General features: G+C 49.8%; 1 protein-coding gene across 2 annotated transcripts; it reads right to left on the minus strand.

Moving 5' to 3' along the window:
• Positions 1-3,012: 3,012 nt before the first annotated feature.
• On the minus strand, positions 3,013-19,337 carry ITGA10 (integrin subunit alpha 10). 2 transcript variants are annotated; one of them, XM_082686148.1, is made up of 30 exons: positions 18,990-19,337; positions 16,692-16,803; positions 16,398-16,507; positions 16,122-16,213; positions 15,776-15,890; positions 14,706-14,833; positions 14,381-14,529; positions 13,711-13,861; positions 13,348-13,513; positions 13,143-13,216; positions 12,759-12,903; positions 12,424-12,572; positions 12,060-12,203; positions 11,710-11,913; positions 11,112-11,242; positions 10,361-10,527; positions 10,126-10,268; positions 9,613-9,726; positions 9,328-9,413; positions 9,038-9,179; positions 8,790-8,882; positions 8,556-8,632; positions 8,361-8,450; positions 7,850-7,928; positions 7,592-7,705; positions 7,071-7,151; positions 6,804-6,917; positions 5,402-5,497; positions 5,008-5,121; positions 3,013-4,710 (listed from the first exon to the last, which is right to left on the minus strand). In XM_082686148.1, exons 1-30 carry the CDS (start codon positions 19,255-19,257, stop codon positions 4,645-4,647), a joined length of 3,714 nt encoding a protein of 1,237 aa, XP_082542274.1. In that variant the 5' UTR covers positions 19,258-19,337; the 3' UTR covers positions 3,013-4,644. The 2 variants fall into 2 exon arrangements, 1 of the variants encoding a protein (XP_082542274.1); XR_014299549.1 differs by lacking the exon at positions 7,850-7,928.
• Between the last annotated feature and the right edge of the window lie 400 nt (positions 19,338-19,737).

Below are 19,737 nucleotides of genomic sequence, written 5' to 3' on the forward strand. Positions count from 1 at the left end.
AGGCAGAGGGGAGAGGGAGAAGCAGGATCCCCACTGACCAGGGAGTCTGATGAGGGACTCAATCCCAGGACCCTGAGATCATGATCATGACCAACTGAGCCACTCAGACATCCCTGGTTACTACATTCTTAAAGGGTCTCATCACTGCCTGTAAAATTTACCGGGTTAATATTGAACTGAATGATAATCAGCAGAGAAATCTTGAGAAGGTAATTTTACAAGTAAAAATTTGAAGACAATACTTACAATCTAATACTCCCTGTGCATCCTCTCCTTCCTGAGTGCTAAGCATATAAGCACCAGCTTCATACAGCAAAAGTGAAGCTCCTTCTGCCCACGGGTCCTACCCCTGTCCTACTTACCAAAGCTTACTCAGCTGCATCATACAGGGTCTCAAGAATTCTTTCTTGGGGCACCTGGCTGACCCAGTAAGTGAGGCACATGTCTTCTGATCTCAGGCCTGTGAGTTCAGGCCCCATGCTGGGCATGGAGCCTACTTTAAAAAAAAAATTCTTGGGGCGCCTGGGTGGCTCAGTGGGTTAAGCCGCTGCCTTCGGCTCAGGTCATGATCTCAGGGTCCTGGGATCGAGTCCTGCATCGGGCTCTCTGCTCGGCGGGGAGCCTGCTTCTCTCTCTCTCTCTCTCTCTCTCTCTCTCTTTCTGCCAGCCTCTCTACCTACCTGTGATCTCTCTCTGTCAAATAAATAAATAAAATCTTTTAAAAATAAATAAATAAATAAAAATTCTTTCTTGACTACCATGCTCAAAGATCCCCCAACATCTTCTCTTCCCTGAGGCCACAGCCACCACTCAAAGGCCTCTGGAAGCCGAAAGCCTACTTGCTAAAGCTGAATTCTTCATGTGGCTTACAAGGCACAGCAAATGCCATACCCCACCTTCTCCAGTTTCCCCTCTCCCATGTCCACAAACAGCCCCATGCTCAGGCTGTCCTAAGCCACTACCACTCCCTTCCCCACTGGTGATTAATCCTCTCTGGAACGCCTGCTCTCACACTTGGTGGCCCCCCAAGCCACTTTCTTTTCTGTAAAGATTTTCCTTACAACTCTGCCACCCCTGCTCAAAAAAGCATGCCTCTTGTGCAGGACACACTTCTATTCCTTACTGCCATGTTGCATAGCAACCACCTCTGCCATTATTTGTTTCCATGTTTTTTTTCCTACAAGACTGGGCTCTTTGATGGTAGGAGTGGTGTTTTGTATTGTTCTCATCGCCAGGCACATGGTAGGCGCTTAATGGCTGATAAGTGAATGAATGAAAAATGAAGGAGGGGATGAAGAAGCAACAGAGGAGAAAGGAAGGGATACTCCTGTGTCTGAGGAGAGCCTGTTCTTTCCATGGTGGCTTCTCAAAACAGCGCTGCCTCAAAGGAAGAGGTAACAAGCTTACTGAAGAATAGGGTAGGTTAGAAAAAGTCCCATTCTGGAGCTCAAGGCTAGAGAAGAGAGGGACCTCTAGATGGGGAAAATATTTAAAATGCTCTTTTAATCACATGGATAAAGAATTAGATGAACCAGTCCTCGAAGAAATCCATCTACCTTTTGGATGCTGACTGGGGATAAAGAGGCGGGGAGATCTGTCCACATTACCACATCAGAAATGTATGCTCCCCAAAGGCTGATAAGCAATAGCTTATGTGAAGTGCACTGAGGGTCACCATGGACTCCTCCTGCCACAAATAACTCACCAGCTTGCCACAAAATGGTTGTCTCTGCCTATTGGACGGACCAGCCACCATTTTTGGAGTTAAGCAACAGAGAGAGAGAGATGTGGTCTTATTTCTTTTTTTTTTTTTTTTTTTTTTTAAAGATTTTATTTATTTGACAGAGAGAAATCACAAGTAGTCAGAGAGGCAGGCAGAGAGAGAGAGAGAGGGAAGCAGGCTCCCTGCTGAGCAGAGATCCCGATGTGGGACTCGATCCCAGGACCGTGAGATCATGACCTGAGCCGAAGGCAGCGGCTTAACCCACTGAGCCACCCAGGTGCCCCAAAGGCCGTTGCTTACGTGCACATGTCCCTCGAAGGTACTAGAACACTGGATGTCTAAAAAAAATCAAATAGACTTGATTTCTACCACTAGAACCTTCTAATGGTCTTAGTGGGCATGAGAGCTTATGTCAAAGGGGATGAAGCATGGGATAAGATTTAGCATCAGGAAACAATAACACAGAGGAGAAACAAATCTTCAGGACCTGTGTGAAGGGGAGGTGGGTCACCAGATTAGGAACATACACAGGGAAGGCTGATTATTTTATAACAAATATTTTTATAACAACAGTTAACCTTTATTGAGTACCCAGTATATGTTCACTTTACTTGAATTATCTCATTTGGTCCTCACAACCTTAGTAAGTTTAAAGATAAGAAAGCCAAGACTTAAATAAATTAAATCCGTCCAAGGTTAAAAAGTGGTATAGCTGAGATTTAAACCCAAGTCTGTCTTCATTTTTTTAAAAAATATTTTATTTATTTATTTATTTGACAGAGAGAGAGATCACAAGTAGGCAGAGAGGCAGGCGGGAAGAAGGCTCCTGCTGAAGAGAGAGCCCGATGTGGGGCTCGATCCCAGGACCCTCAATCCCAAGACCCTGAGATCATGACCTGAGCTGAAGGCAAAGGCTTTAACCCACTGAGCCACCCAGGTGCTCCTCTGTCTTCATTCTTAACCACTGTACCTCTTACTGCTATGTGAGCCTCAGGGTAGTTATGACTCGCCCAATACCACACAGCTAATAAATGGCAGACCTGGGGTTTCAGTCTAGGCCTATGTGCTTACCAGACCTACACAATTTATAGTCTGTAGTCACTTAACTAGGTGAGGATTGCAGGAGGCTAGAAGACATCTCTGGGGAGAGAATCACAGAAAACATTCCGAATATCTTATAACTTTGCCTTCCAGGAACTCAACTGTATAAGGTCTCGGGCAGTCCAAGAATCTTTCTCTCACCATTCCTGAGCAGTCCATATCCTAGGGAACTCAAAAAGAGCCAGACATAATTTGACACTGAACTTTATTTGTTCTGACCATCTGATACGCTGTCCACCCTGCTAGGAAACAGAGACAATGTCCTATGCAGAAGACCAGAGACGTGCCAAAATAAACATTGTGCCCAGACCACAAGAACAGCCCTGAAAAACAAGTTCTGTGACTGCTGGTCAACTGCCCGGTCAGGTCTCCTCTCCTCTCAGCACAAAACAGGTACAGATTCTTCAAATGGCCATCAGAGCCACAGCTTGGAGAGCAATAACAGACTTTGGTATCCAAAGTCTTGATGACAAAGAAATATACGTTATTCAGTGGAGAATCTAATTATACGTTATTATTAATTATATGTTATTGGTGGAGAATCTAATTCGCTCTACTACTGGTCAGGACCACCTCACCAGGTGACCCAGAGATGGAAATTGGAACTTTCCAGTAAATATCAGGCAAGGGCTGGCAAACTGATTCCACCAGAGAAGCCCTACCAGGAATGACTTCAGTGGCCCCAAAAACATTTTCCTAGGAGCTATTTGGGCCACACAACCAATGATAAGCATATAAGGGCTTGCTCCCCAGAGACCTCCTGTCACCCACTTTGGCTTCTTCATCAATGCAGACCTGACTAAGGTTTATGGGGTGTTTAGAACCCCATGGAGCTGCTGCTTCCCAAAGCCGGTGAAAGGGTTTCCCACTATCAAGAGGAAATCGTCTCCCTTCTCTCTGGTTTCTAGAAGGTGACCCTAAGAAGGGCTCGTGAGTGTGTGAGACCCGAGAGAGAAGAAAACACCCCCGAGGGTATCCAACTCTCTCCCCTGGCCATGACCAAAGCAACTGAGACTCTTCTCTGCTATTCCAGCTCTAGCCACCTGGGGGCCCGTGGCTCCGGAGAATCAGGCGCCCTGCCCTGGCTCTGCTCCCAGGGAAGGCCACGAGTTGGGAAACCCGTGCCCCGAAGGCCTGGGGCAGCTCGGTTTCACAGGCACCTGAGGGCGGGCCAGGGCACCATGAAGTCTCAGGTTTCAGGGGGATGGCAGTTGCCCGTCTAAAGACTTCTCTGTTCCTTGGAATTGTACAGAATGTCTCTTGTGGCTTTTCCTCCTCCCTCCTTTTTTCCTGTTGACTCTCCCCATCCGGCTCTCTGAATCACCAGACTCCACAGGAAAGCAGCAGATGTTGACTTTACTTTTTGAAGCCAACTCAGCTCCCTTCTGTGGAGTGGGGAGCAGACAGGAAGGTGAGAGGCAGGGAATGGAGGAGGATCTGCCCTCACCCTTTCCAAATTTGAGGGAGGATTGTAGGGGGAATCTAAAAGATACCAGGGAACCTGGGCAAAAAACCTGATTCCTGGGAATAAGGAAAAAGGGGCGCCCAACCAAGGCCCCAGGGTTGACTGTGGCAGTGGGATCATGAGAAGGGAAGCACAGGGGGAGAGTGTTTCTGCTTTGGGCGCCAGCCCTTGTCTTCTGAGGTAAGGCCTCATCTCTTGCCAGCAGCATCCTCATGACTCAAAAGTCAAGTCAGGCTGCAGGTCTGGGGAGACAGTCTAGAGGCTCTTCTTGTCCAGCTGAGCCCCCAAACCTCGGCTCTCACTCAAGTCTTTTGGAGAAGCTGCCAAGAGGACTTTCTAGGGCTTTATTCTACATTCATTGCTCTAACTTCTCTTCTCTTTTTTCTTCCTCCGGGATTTTCTTTCGGGCAAAGAAGCCAAGCTGTAGAGGAAGAGAGAAGAGTCATCACGTAATGCCCTGCTTGAGGACCTTGCCAAGGGCCCTCAGGCATATCTGAAATCTTCACTTTTGTTCTGCTCCCAAAAATGAGATTCTAGTTTATTTTATTTGGCTTCGTTTCATTCAGCCAACATTTGTAGAGTATAGTGGAAGAGATCCGGGCAGAACACCCATAGCCTACTTAGCTGGCCAGCACAAATCCAGTTCTCCCTGCCATATTCCAGGAGCCCTCAAATCACAGGCGTCATGTCCCATACTTACCACCAAAGGTGTGCTTACCTTCCAAAGACAGAAGACCAGGAGAGCAAGCAGGAACAGCCCTCCCAGGACACTGCCAATGAGGATCCACAGGGAGATGAGGACAGGGCGCATCTGAATCACCTCCAGCAGGCTCTGTATAGGGAGGAGAGCTGTTTGGTACTGGTATCCTTTCTCCCAGCTAGCCTCACCTCACATACGAGGGTGAAATAGAAGCCTCGAAATAGAAGAATAAAAAGAAAGCAACTGAGGCAGGAATAAAGGGAGTGGGACCCCAGTGTCCTGATTTATCCCTTCTGACTCCCCAGCTGCTGCCTTATGAAGGTATCTCTGTTCTTAACAAGCCCCCAGGTGCCCTTGCTGCATTCCCACCCTCACTCTTTCTGTGGCTCTCAAACTCAGGATTCTGTCCCACCTCACTCCAACGAGAGGCTTCAGTCAGCTGTAGGACACTGCCCTCCTTAGCTCCCAGCTCAAAGGTGCTGACCACTGTCAGAGACTTGAATTTGGCCTGTGGAAGACATTTAAAATGAGCCATCATAGGTGGTATGGTCTTAGAACCCCAATAGCAAAGATGAGGCTGGTAGGCATCACTTCCAGCATCTTTTAGACGAGAAGAAAAGGCTGGAGATCAATGGAGAAAGAGAGGAAGGATAATAGAGGGATGAGCCCCTGGCCCTTCATATATGTATTTGCCCTACCCAGTATTATTTAGCTCCCCTTTCTTTGGCTAACCCCTGCCCTTTCTTCAGGTTGAAGTTTAGAGGTCAACCCCTCTGGGTTCCTTCTAACCTCCATCACCCTGGATTAGGTCATAATATTCTGTTTACATCTCTGTCATTCACCACCAGATTAGAAGATCCTTGAGGTCAAGAGCTCTGTCTCATAAACATCTGTGTCTCTAGTGCCTAGTGCCTAACACACTCTCAAGTACACACTGGTTTCTCAATAAAGCTTTATTGAAAAATTAAATGAATGAATGAAAAAAGGATACCAAAGAGTGATAGAGAACCAGACTTGGAGAAGGATGGTGTCTCAGACTTAACTTTCCCATAAAATATGCCTACATCCCAGGGATCTTGTGCTATTCACAGTAAATCACCCCTCATAGCTGTTATAGCTGTTATAATTAATAGCTGTTATAACTAAGATGTCATTTCCCTACTCAGAAACTCACACTGACTCCTGACTGCCTATCACATTGAGTTGAATTTCATCTCCCTAGTTTGGAGAACTTTCATAACCTAGATCCATTTCAGCTCTACAATCTTGCCTCCCAGTACCCTCCAATACTTATCATGCACATAATATCAACTATCCGTTCATTCATTTAAGAGACATGTATTGGGCCATTATAATGAGTTAGGCATGGTGCTAAGTGTTGGGGATATTCTCCTCAGTGTCTGCCTAATACAGGTCCTTTTACATAGTAGGCTAGATTACTAATAACAAAATATTTTTTATTTTAAAAATTTATAAACAAAAAAATAATTAATTAATTGGCTAAATTTTGGTATCCTATAAATGTTGGTTATTGATATAACACCAAGGGATGATAAACAGAGGAAAATATAGGGACAAAAACTAGTTTTAATGAATCCATCTCATTATTCATTTATTCTTTACAACCCCATGAAGTAGGTATTATATTCCCCACTCTAGAGATGGAGAGAAAGAATCAGAGAGAGATTAAATAACTCGCTCAAGGTCCAACAGCTCATGAGAGATAAAGGTGAAACTTGAACATGAGTCTTTTCCAAACACTAGGCTGAAGTTCCAGGTAGGAGCGGAAGAGAAGAATGGAAGAAAAGATTTACCCTCCGGAAAAATTCATTGTGAACCAGCCTCAGTAGTCCAACAGAGACCTCAGTCCCCTTTGCCAGTCGCCCAAGATGGCACCTCACGACTTGACAGTGAGTGTTCGTCCCATTCTGCCGGAAGAGAGAGACAGATAAAGATCTTGGAGTTGAAAAATCACCTACTCCCCACCCCGAGTTCTATCCCCTGTCTCAAGTCTCTGAAGTCTACCACTCCCCGCTGCATTCCCACTCTGGACATCTTCTTCACCTTCTTGTGACTCATACCAGTCTGCTTGTGTGCTGAAACTCCTCTGGGTGCACAGGGGGCCTTGGGGGCTTGGTCAGGTTCTGTACCATGCAGCTTGCCTACAGGGAGATGCAATTGGAGTGACCCTCTTTTTTTTTTCTTTCTTTTTTAAAGACTTTATTTATTTATTTGACAGAGAGAGACAGCGAGAGAGGGAACACAAGCAGGGGGAGTGGGAGAGGGAGAAGCAAGTTTCCTGCTGAGCAGGGAGCTGCACATGGGGCTCGATCCCAGGATCCCAGGATCATGACCCAAGCTGAAGGCAGACGCTTAACGACTGAGCCACCCAGGTGCTCCCTGAGTGACCCTCTTGATGGTGAGAGGCCAGCCACTCTGGCTGAGCAGGAGCACACTCCCCACGTATACTCCCCACCTATGCCACATGTGTTCAAGAAAGTTCTCCCAGGGTGAGGAGTCCTGAGAGCAGTGACCCAGCAGATAGAGGGAAATTGACCAGATTGAGGTGGTAGGGCTCCATACACCCTTAGCCCAGACTTACATTGTTTGTGATGACTTGAGACAATGACAGGAAGTAATTGCCCCCATGGGCTACAGCTGGAAGGAGGGCTGAGATGACCAGGCCACTGACCACATAGCAGCCAAGGTTCTGAACCTATGAGGAGGGTTGGAAATGGGAAGAAGCGGGAGACAGAAGCTCCTTCTGCATCTGTTCCCCTTTCCCCTAGGTGCCACTGGAAAATGAAAAGAGACTCCTCCCCCTCCCCCTGCTCATGCCAAGGTCCCTCCAGCTTCTCACCCTAAGAGTGGTTTTGAATTCAGGACCCACCGGGAGGGTCCCGTATGGGTGAACCTCATAGCGGTGCAGAGTGGACTCACTGCGTGGACACCAAGTCAGAAGAACACGGTCACAGCCATGACACAGACACAGGGGCACATGATCAGCCCACAGACAAGGATTCAGGGAAGGCAGAGCCAGCACATGGATAAAGAGATGGTGGTACATAAAGAAGATAGAAATGGGACATGACATGGACTTGGCACAAACTTGATGGCCACATCCCATATCCCTCACCCCACCTGCAATCCCCAGGGCCTAGAGCAAAGCCCTAAACCTAGGATGTATAGGTATAACTATACCTAAGAAAGTAAGTTGCTTAAAAGTTTCAACTGGAGTGGGATTGAGGGCAAAAAGATGAAGCAGCCCCAAGGGTTTGGGGGAAACACCAAAACACATGGAAGGAAAGGAAGGAAACTTAGAGTATGAGTCTGGGGTCAGAATGGAGTGCTAGCAGGGAGATGAGCCATACCTGGAGAATAGAAGGTGGGGTTCATATTGAACGTGGGCTGAGGTCCGGGCTATGTTATCTTGAAGGGTCCCATTTCTCTCCAGGCTATTGCTGTAGGGTTAGAGGGAGAGGCTCACGTCCTAGCCCCCTCATATACCCTTTCCCCCCACAAGCCCCAACAGGAGAGGCCTGGGAGGAAGTTCCCTTTGTTCTCACCTGGTGGCAGTCAGCTTCACAAGCACCTGGCTCAGGAGGGAAGAGCAGCTAAACTCAAACTCCAGCAGGAAGGTCACCTGGGGTCATATGGGGTCATGGTCTCTTCCTCTTCATGAGGCCAGCAGGGCACCAGCAGCTCTTGTGTAGCCCTTCCCTAAATTCCCAGGCCCTGCAGATTCCAGCCCCTGCTGTCTCAGAGCTGCTCTCTCTTTCAGGTTCTGGGTCCCCACTCACCTTGGCTCCAGTCCGAAAGACAGGGTGCCCCACACTGCAGAGCCGGATATGGGGAGAAGGGGTGGTGCATTCCACCTTCACTGGGCTGTCCCTCTGAAAGCAGAGGAGAGGGGGTGGGGCCAGAGCTGAGGCTGCAGGGGCTCTCCTGCTGGCAGCCTTCAAACACTGAGCCTTTCTCTGGAGCCCTTCACAGCCCAGGTCAATACCTCCAGCCCTGACTCCTCCCAAACCTCCTCTGCCCCAGGCACCTGAGGCATGAAACTGGCCAGGTGGAGGTTTCTAGAGAAGCTGAGACTCAGGCTAGTGTTGTAGGCATTTTCCTTCCTGTTCTCCAGGGTTGCTGACACCAACACTTTCTGCCGACCCCCTCGAACCACGAATGGGTCCTTCCTAGGATAAGGGAGAGCCCAGGAGTTGAAAAAGCTGTGAAAAGCATCACTTCTGCTTTCCTGGGCAAGAAACAACCCTCTTGCTCCCTTCAAGTTCCTTCCGGTCTGTCTCAGGTCACCTTGGTTGGGCTAGCTCATGTCTGTCTCACCTGGAGCCTTTGATGTCCATATTAGCCCGAAGCACCAGGTCTGTGACACATTCATTGTCAGGGCCACAGTCCTTCGAGAAGGGGACCTAAAGGGGAAAGAAGGGGGTGAGGACTGAGAGGAAGGTAAGTAGAAAGGAATGGAATTGGAGCAAAGTGAAAAGAGAAGAGCGGAGGCTCAGGTCAAATTTTGCTGTGCTATCAGGTGTCCACCCTCCATGTCTCTAGAATTCACTGAGAGGGGCAGTGTTGGGACCCAGGGGCTGGGCGGGGCTTGGCACCACTGACCAGCTTTCTTATGGAGGTGGGTGAGCCCTCATCTAGCACAGGCCCCGGCTTCGTGGTGTTGTCCAATGCAAAGGTCACAGTCAAGGCCAGTGGCCGGAGGTAATCAGAGGTATCCTGAGGAAAACCAGAGTAGAGGATCATGGGGAGCCAGGTTTAGGTGTACAGCCCTGGCCCCTGGCACAATGCGATGACTGAGCACCTTCTATATGCTGGGTACTGTCCGAAGGTATCAATCCCATTACACCAGATTCTAACACAACTCCCTTGATGTAGTTATTATTAGTATCTCCTCCTCTGAGGCCAGGAAGCTGAGGTGTGCAGGCTGTGTGACTTGCCAGTTCACTCACAGGCAGTAGATGGCGGAGCTAGGCTTCAAACCCAGATCAGGCTGACCTTCCTCGCTTTCCTGCCTCGGCCTTGGCTTTTGGGCCCGTCCGGCAGGAATTCCTCCTCCAGTCAGCCTTCCCCTGGCTCCCAGGCCCTGTGGCTAACAGAGCATTACCCGCTCCTCACCAGCACGTGGAAGCGCAGCTGCTCACAAGTGACATTTCCCACACTGAGCCGGAGCCGCCGCGGGGACAGCCTCTGGCCAGAGCCGTCAAACACGGCACGTGCCCCCGCCGTCCACTCATCCAGGGATGCTGTAAAGCGCAGATCTGGATGGGACAGGTAGGAGCGAGGGTAAAGAGGGGTCCAGGGACCGAGGCAGGCTGGGTTGAGAGGTGCTTAGGATGCTCGGGTCACTCACAGAATCGGCGATCCCAGCGGCCGGGAGTGCGCGAGGTCACTTGGAAACAAAGGGCTGCAGATAGGCAGGCTGCCTCCTGGCCTCGCCGGCTGCAGTCCCTCTGAACCACACTGATGGCTGGTGGGGTCACCTCCAGGGAGGGGGCCAGGTGGACGATGGGCCGGGAGCTGGGAGCAGGGTGGGGAAGAAAGGCTAGCCAAGAGGAAAGCCCTTTGAAAAAGGCAGTCCCCAGTATTGGCCTCCCAAAGGTCAAGGATAAGAACGAGGGGCTGGATGTACACGTGTCACCCTCCCCAGAACCTTCGGGCAGAAAGAGAATAGCTGACGTTGAAGAAATGCTTGCATGCTTAGCTGTATGCTAAGCACCGCATCAAGATCTTTACCCCACTGGGGCACTGAATCCTCAGAACAAGCCTATGAGGTAGGCACTGTGATTGTTCCCATTTTCAGAACTAGGAAATGGAGGAACAGAGCAAATTGGTCAAGAAATCCAAATCTAGGGTGCCTGGGTGGTTCTGTGGGGTGGGTTAAGTGTCTACTTTCAGATCAGGTCATTATCCCAGCAGGGAGCCTGCTCCTCCCTCTCCCTTTGCCCCTCCCCCGGCTTGTGCTCTCCCTTGCTCACTCTCTCTGGCAAATAAAGGAAATCTTAAAAAAAAAAAAAAGGGAAAGGAAAGAAATCCAAATCTCAGTCTGTGACTCCCAAGCCCTTGCTTTTCACAGCTTATAGTCCTGAGCTGGGACAGCTCACCTGAGCAGGACAGCTGCCCCCTGCGCCCCCACAGCCACATCTACCAGGTCATCTCCATCCAGATCCAGCCGGCCGTCCACACTCCGGCCAAAGTAGCTGAGGGCCTGTGGCATGGAGATGGCAGCAATCCTCTGAGAGGAAGAAAGGAGAAACTGAGCAGGGACACTCACGCCTGGGGACCCAGGCCACACACCTGGCACACAATAAGGAATAAGAAAATAAGAAGTGGGGGATGCCTGGGTGGCTCAGTTGGTTAAGCATCTGGCGTTGGCTCCAGTCATGGCCCCAAAGTCCTGGTATAGAGCCCTGCATCTGGCTCCCTTCTTAGTGGAGAGTCTGCTTCTTCCTCTGCCTCTCCCCCTCAAATAAATAAAATCTTAAAAGGAGAGAAAGAGAGAATAAGAAGGAATAAGAGAAACTAGCCTGTGTCCAGGACACTCTAGTACAGCAAACTGTATCCTACCCGACTACTGATAAAAAAAAAAAAAAATACTTGTCCATTTTGGGTTGCAAGGTCAGGGAAACATCAATGAACGAGGAGCACACCCCCTACTCCTTCCTTCCACCCACTTCCCTGCTTTATCCAGACACTCCTGACCTGGGCGGGCCGGGGCCTAAGCCCACTCTGGGTGCCATGATACAGGTACAGTGCTCCACGATGCCCATCCTCCAGGGGCGCCCCCACAGCCACATCAGCAAAACCATCTTGGTTCAGATCAGGAAGGGCACCCATGGCAAAGCCAAACCGAGCATCCTGGGGGGGTTCTGGCTGAAGCATTCCCTGGAGTGTCAGCAAGGACTGCTGGTGGAGGGAGAAGACAGAAGATGCTGACCGGGCCTGGTAGTCCCAGCCTCTCAGCCAGCCTGTGAATGGAAGAAACTTCCCTCCCTTCTCCCCTTCACGCCCCCCTCTGCAGACAAGTTCAAGGGGGACCCAGCAAGTCTCACCTGACCCACCAGATACACATAAACACGTCCTGTTTCCTTGTTCTGGGGTCCCAGGAACATGGGGGCACCCACAAGTAAGACATCGGTTGTTCCATCCCCATCCGTATCCAATGGGCAGAGCTCACTGCCAAAGTAGGAGCCAATCTGGGGAGCGGTGGGGAGTGGTGACCCCAGAGAAAAGACAAGGTGATTGTGGACAATTGAGAGGTATCTGCCAACCTGCCCTTCTCGTCCTCACACCCCTGACAGCCTCTGCCAACCAGAATTCAACAGACTTTTCAGGCTCTTAGCCCTTCCCTTTCCTCCCCCACAGCCTGAAGGTCCCTCAGGATCCAAGGGTCCCACCCTCCCTTGGATGCCCTACCTGCTCCCCCTGGAGGCTCTGGGCAACCCTCACAGCCCCATCTTTCTTAAGCTGGAAGGCGATGACCTTTCCTCTATGTCTAAACCGAGGAGCCCCTGAGAGAAAGAGGCGGCGTCCACCCCGCAAAAGCATGGAGGAAACAGAGTAACCTAGAAGTGGGCAGGGAATCAGGGGTGAAAGAGTAAAAAGATGGGGTCAGAGTAGGAGGGTTCCCTAAAGGCACAGGAGGAGGTCCCAAGGAAATTAGCAGATCAGTGAGACACTGCTCTCATACCCCCCACTGGCGAAACATTTCCTCCTCACCCCCTCATCACCTGCAACCCTCCGCTACTCACCCAAGTAGGCTGCGTGGTTTTGCAAAGCAGGAGGGAACTCATCTTCCAGGGCTGTCCGTGGGGGGAAAAGGCGGTGACCATCTTCAAGCCATAACACAGAGCCCCCCCAGTCATAGGCCCCCACCATTCCAAAGAGAATCCCATCCTGTTGGGCAGAAACAGATGGAGACATTTGAAAAGACAACAGGAAATGAGGAGTAAAAACCCCAGGAGTGAGAAGTCACTAAGAGTATGCTGGGATCTGTTGGAAAGGCACAGAAGGGTCAGCATGGACACTGGTTAAAGGAGAAATCTAGAAGAGCCCTGGGATGAAGTTGCCTGCGTCTCAGGTTGGGAGGAGTCAGATGTTGAGAGGTGCCACAGCAGGGTTAGAGTCTGTCCAACCTTCAGCCGATGAGTAGAGAAACCAATCTGAGACATTTCCAGGCCAAAAGAGCTTTCATTTTCTCCACGGGACCCTTGAGCATGAGAAAACATCAAGGCAGTATCAGGGAAGACATCTCCTCTGACTTACTGAACTCACCACAGAACCCCACCTACACCCAGCCTGCCCCCTCCCTGTCCCTCATTTCTCCAGGGTAGTCATTACCCTCAAGGCCAAAAATCCGGTCTCCCAGTGCATCTACAATGTCAGTCAGTGCAGCTTCATCGGTGACATTGAAGAAGAATCTCTCATCTGGGTCACTGGCGATTGTCCTGATTTCCCGCAGGAAAGAGGTGGGGTCTCGCTGCCTCCGGAGGTAGTGGCCAAGGACCTGGGGACAGGAGATCCAGGTGGGGTTAGTTAGCTATGCGGAGGGAGATGTCAGAGCTGGCCCCAGAACGCAGTCAAAGTGAAGGAAGGGAAAGATGGCTGATCTTTGGGAAGTGCTTACTGCCCATCTTCTTCAAGTTCCCAGTCCTCAGTGTCACCACACCCCTCTATCCCACCAGGTCCAGAGGACATTCTCACCGCGATCCCATAGCGGGTCACTCTTCTAGCCTCACAGGCCTTCAGTGCTGTAGGAAGCTCCTCCCCATCATGCGATTCTCCATCAGTGACAACCACCAGCAGCCGGGCAGCCTCCGGTCGGCCCCCACGGGATGGACTGAATCCTTCTGTGCTGAGAAGAGAGAGAAAGTAGTGAGGTGTGATCACGTGTATGCAAACACACACACACACACACACACACATACACACTGTCAGCAGTTCACTGAAGTCCGACATCTTGCCTTTTAGTCCATCTCCCTGACAGTGTCTGGCACGGGGACTGGCATAGAGTAAAAACTAAAACGTTTGAATGACATAGAACATATAGAGCGGCATATCCTCCACGCAAATAAGTACAAAATCCATTTACTCGAAGGTTCATTCAGCAACAATTCCATTGGAGAGAGGACACACTCAGAGAGTATGAATCTTGTTTGGCAAGCGGGCTAGGACATGAGTGGCCAAGGTCAAAGTGAGAGTGCAGGGATAGGGAGAGTTCCAGCTACAGTGATAAATAAATGAGAAACATGGAAAGACACAAACATAGACACTTTGAAGAATGTGATGAGATGTGCTGTACTCCAGACCCTCCCCTAACCCTTCCAGGCCCTCCTCACTCTGGCCTCCCAGGCTCCCCTTCCCAGTGCCTCACCAGGCCACCAGGATTGCTTGGGCAGTCTTTGTTTCTCGTCCCTCTCGTCGACTCAGGTTCCTCGCTGCCCTCACCACTTCTTCCTTGGTTCGGAAATCTCCCAGGGACCACTCATGCACAGGGCTCTCCCCATACTGTACAAGTCCCACCTGAAAACAATGTGTGCCCTCACATAGAATGCATATACTGAGGGAGAAGACAGTATGTGAGGGCAGGGAGAGGGGCGTTTGGATACTCCCAAAGACACTGCCTACATTCACCTCCACTCCTCCCCCATCCCTGCCATCTCTCCCCCTACAAGGCCATCCATATTGCTGTCTCTTACCTGTATCTGCTCTGGGTCAATAAACAGTCTCCCTACCAGTCTTCGCAGGAAAGTCTGAACTTCAGACCAGGGGTAGATGCTGTTGGAGCCATCCAAGACGATGACAACATCCATGTAGGTGGGACAGCCTAGGAGGAGGAGGTTGCTGATGAGGACCAGAGTAGAAGGATATTGGGCATGGGGACAACAAGGGAAGAGGTCACAGGAGTGCACATTCCATTCAAACACGTTTTAGGCACTTCTGAACATGCAAGGAAGTTAGTGTGCTAGGCCCTGGGTCAATGTAGAAATGAGTAAAAGAGGAGACAGGCATGCATACAATTTACAAGAAGAAGAAAGAGAAGTAGAAGAGGGAGAAGAAGAGGAAGAAGAAGGAGAAGAAAGGAGGAGTAGGAGGAATTAAGGGCTAGGTAAAAACAGGGCACCACCAATGCTGTAGGACAACAGAGAGTCAGTTCTGATGGTAGGGAGTCAAAGGAGGTGACAACAGAAGACGTTGGAGGAGAAGAGAATATAAGAAAAGGCATTTGCATGGAGAACACTTTAAACAAAAGGACAGGAGGTATAAAATAGATAACAAGGGGAGAATGGGGAGGGAAATGCCATGGCCAAGGCGCAGTGCATGCAAGGATATGGTGAGAGTTGAGTTTTTTGTTTTTTTTTTTTTAAAGATTTTATTTATTTATTTGACAGAGAGAGATCACAAGTAGGCAGAAAGGCAGGCAGAGAGAGAGAGAGGAGGAAGCAGGCTCCCTGCTGAGCAGAGAGCCCCATGCGGGACTCGATCCCAGGACCCTGAGATCATGACCTGAGCCGAAGGCAGCGGCTTAACCCACTGAGCCACCCAGGCGCCCCGAGAGTTGAGTTTTTGAAGTTGGTTAGATCTATTCATGGAGTCTTGATGCCCTAGCAAAGAGTCTGAATTCTAATCTGTTAGGAAACATGGAATCTTAGGAAACAATGAGGAAAGCTACGCAGGCCCCGTGTCCAGCATCACACTCTGTTGCCCCGGCTTTTCCCACCCTGCACCCGGTTCTGGGACTGAGTCCTCAGGCCCTTCTTCTGCTTACGTTGTGCGGTGGGTGCCAGGCTTCCCTGGGGCCGGAATGAAGCATCTACACGGGCACATATCCCAGAACTGAAGACAGAGGAGCCACAAGCACGGGACCAGAGAGGGGCACAAGCCTGGGGGGTGGGGGAGGAGTATTACCCCCAGGGCTTGGGAGCACACTCTCAGCACTGCCCCTAGGAACCAGGAGGCACTGGAACTATCCCCTGGGATTCCCCTCCTTGCTTTCCATGGTTTTAAACTTCTTGACCTTGACCCTCCACATGGATCAGATTCCCTTACCATGCTGCTCTTTTCTCTGCCTAAATCCTTCAGAGACCCCCACCACCACCCTTCCCTTAGCTCACCATGAATCCCCCATCATTGTCTGTCTCTAGTAAAGACATTCCCAGGTGCATATTCATAGCAGGATGAGATGAATTTCCCAGCGGATAGTCACCTGGTTGGATGGGGATAGAAGAGAATGAGATCATGGGTCCCCTATGAGGTTCTTGATTTGGAAAGAGGATGAGATCAGGATCAAGTCAAAGACAAGGGAGTGTGTAAGATAGGGGGTGAACATGAGGTGGCTACTAGCCTATCAGGTTAGGGGTTAGGAGGGGAAGAGTGAGGCATCTTCTTACCCAAGTGGCCTTTGGCACATGGAGCACTGTGGGAACCTCCTACAGGGCAGCGATAAACATCACCCCTTCTGTCACCTGAAGGCCCATCCCAGGGGGCACCCACCAGCATCCTGGAGGAGGACATGAGTATAAGCATTTTGTGAACATGACCTTTGAGACAGGCCGAAGGGAAAACGCATAAGGGTAGCAAGCCAATTCCAAAAGACCAGAGTCATTTAGATTCCCATCTGCCTTGCCTTCCCTTTAAGAGCTCTACCACAGTCCAATCCCACGGCCCTCTGGTTTCCTCCTCACCATCGACGTCCACCCCCGACATGTTGTAAGACGCTATATCCGAATTCAGCCTCAGGTGGCCCTGGGAATAGGCGTGGGCGATGCACATCCAGATTAAAGGGGGAGCACAGACCTGGGGCACAGGGTCATAAGGATAAGAGGATGTGGTCAGAGAGGCTAATAAATACTTGGAGAGGTACAACCAGAGGAAGCACAGAGGGAACATTTTGATCTAGTCTATCTCCCCGTTTCTTACTCAGATACTCAGAGCTCCAAGCAAAAATGATCTCCTTCCTGTGTTTGGGTCCAGATGTCTAACCTGTGGCCCTCTGCCATGCTGGTGCACAGCTGTATTTCCATTCCCATCCCTGAAATCTCATTCACAGACATGTCTGGAAGGGTCAGGTTCCTCTTTTCCACATCATTCCTCCTACACATCCTCCCCCAGAAGCTGCAAGAGTCAAAGAAGGAGAGGGCCTTTCTGCAGCCCAGAACTACTGTTCCTTCCAGATTCTCCCCAAACTCGGGAACTCAGGGAGGACAAAAGGAGGCTAGTGAGTACTGCTGGTCTCTCCTCTTTCTGTCTCTTCAGGACTCCCAGTGTCATTTTCACACTCTTGATCTCTTTCTCCATTGTCTAGTTCCTTGCATGATTCCAGCCCTGAAAACCTGACTGGTCATTAACTGGGTGGGGCCACTCTCCTGCCCACACACATGGTTTGCCAACCATCCTTACCAAGGGTCCCATCACCCCTAAGTTTCCCACAGCCCGCTTCTTTTTGAGCTCATCCACCCTCCCAACTGCCCGCTGCTTACCTGCCTTTCTTCCTTAACTTTTAGCCCACCCTAAAGACATCCTGTACTCTTGTCCTGGCTGATTCTCTCCCCATCCCCACTCACGCCAATCCCTTTAAAATCAGAGCTGGGGGACGCCTGGGTGACTCAGTGGGTTAAGCTGCTGCCTTCAGCTCGGGTCATGATCTCAAGGTCCTGGCATCGAGTCCCGCATCGGGCTCTCTGCTTGGCGGGGAGCCTGCTTCTCCCTCTCTCTCTGTCTGCCTCTCTGCCTGCTTGTGATCTCTCTGTCAAATAAATAAAATCTTAAAATAAAATAAGAGCTGGTATGGGGTACCTGGCTGGCTCAGTCAGTACAGCATGCTATCCTTGACCTCAGAGTTATGAATTCAAGCCCCATGTTGGGCACAGAATTTACTTAAAAATAAAATTTAAAAAAATTTTCTTAAAGATTTTATTTATTTGACAGAGAGAGAGATCACAAATAGGCAGAGAGGCAGGCAGAGAGAGAGAGAGAGGGGAGGAAGCAGGCTCCCTGCGAAGCAGAGAGCCCGATGCAGGGCTCCATCCCAGGACCCTGAGATCATGACCTGAGACAAAGGCAGAGGCTTTAACCCACTGAGCCACCCAGGCGTCCCAAAAATAAAATAAAATTTTAAAAAATGTAAAGAAGGTTGCCTGGCTGGCTCAGTGGGTTAAGCGTCTGCCTCTGGTTCAGGTCATGATCTTGGGGTCCTGGGATCGAGCCCTGCACCGGGCTCTCTGCTCAGCGAGGAGTCTGCTTCTCCCCCTGTCTCTGCCTGCCTCTCTGCCTGCTTGTGATCTCTGTTTCAAATAAATAAATAAAATCTTTAAAAAAAAATGTAAAGAAATCAAAGCTGGTATTTTAGGAAACAAAGATTATAGGGCACTGGTGAGGAAAAATTCCAAGCCTCTGGTCCCTCCCATGGTTCTTCCCTGCCCTGCTCTCTCCTTTCAAGCAACTAGCTCTCAGGCCACCCCCACCACCCATGGCTATAAGCTCTGTCTCAAACCACATTCCTCTTTAGAAAGGTGTTTTCTATGTGAGTCTTTTTGCATCCAGGAAACTGGCAGGGCTGTATGACTAGCAACCGTAGCTCATTGGTTAGATAAACTGAGTTTTCACCAGAGTTAGTTATGCCTCGGGCTCCAGAGACCACCAAGGGTAGAAGGAAGTTGGGAGGAGAATAGGAATCAGACTAGCCACGTGGAAGGTCACATCATACTTCCTTTTGGTCCACTCACTCCTCCAGAGCTTAGGATAAAGATTTTAGATAATGGGACACAAATCTAACCCAAGTACCTGCCAGTCTCATTCCCGAAGCACTCATATGTGCAGGCATAAGAATGAAAACTTACACAAACACACAAACATGCACACACACATACATAATCAAGTGTTAACTTGTCACCTAACTCCAAAGATTTTAACCTTGAAGTTCCCAATGCCAAACCACCCATACACCTTCCTTCCCCACCAGGAACCAAGTTAACCTTCCTCACCTGTCAGGAACATCACTGGCAAGAGCAGGTGAGGGATGAGGGCGAGTTCCATGCCTGCCTGTTCTCTGCCCGTGTGAAGTCCTCTGTGCCTCTGTCCCTCTCCTTTTCTGTTTTCTTTACTTTCCCTCCCATCCTGCCCCCTCCCACTGGCAGCTAAAAATAAAATGGGAGGAGTGATGGTGGGAACTCCCGGGAGCCCCAGACCAAGGAAAGGACTGAGCGATCTTCCTAATTTCTCTGCTCTGATGCTGCCCCCTGGAGGCATCATCTCACTATCCAAAGAGCACAAGTCTTGACTTCGCAGTTTTTCTCTTCCTTTTTTTTCTATCCTTTGTTGTCTGTTGCTGGGCAGTTAATGCTTTCTTCAGGTTTGGAATAGACAGTTGGCGTGGGGAACAGAGACTTTTTACTTCTTAACCTTATTTATCTCACCCTGGGATATGGGAAATGATAGAGCTGGCGACAGTGCTATCATTTCCCCTCCCATCCAAGGGAGTCCCAACATGTGAACACAGCCAGCCCACAAACCAAACCTTGCCAGTCTCACTTCACTTAGTTCTGTCTGTGACTCAGACTCTGAGGCCTTGTGGCATTATAGCTTTTGGAGGGACTAGAAATTATGAACTGGTATGGGGTGGGGATTGTGGGACCAGTATAATTACTTTAATATTAGACCCCATATTCTTTTTTTTTTTTTTCTTTATTTAACAGAGAGATCACAAGTAGGCAGAGAGGCAGGCAGAGAGAG

The sequence above is a fragment of the Mustela nivalis genome (genome assembly GCF_964662115.1).
Source record: "Mustela nivalis genome assembly, chromosome: 10".
NCBI classification, from domain to species: Eukaryota; Metazoa; Chordata; class Mammalia; order Carnivora; family Mustelidae; genus Mustela; species Mustela nivalis.

Bases quoted from the DNA above. Each gene is read 5' to 3' on its own strand.
- ITGA10 (XM_082686148.1), bottom strand. From the start codon at position 19,257: ATGATGCCTCCAGGGGGCAGCATCAGAGCAGAGAAATTAGGAAGATCG. The intron at 14,530-14,705 runs GTAAGAGACAGC...CATTGTTTTCAG, and splicing joins TTGACCCAGAGCAGATACAG to GTGGGACTTGTACAGTATGG. The intron at 9,180-9,327 runs GTGAGACAGACA...CCCTTATCCTAG, and splicing joins ATGGACATCAAAGGCTCCAG to GAAGGACCCATTCGTGGTTC.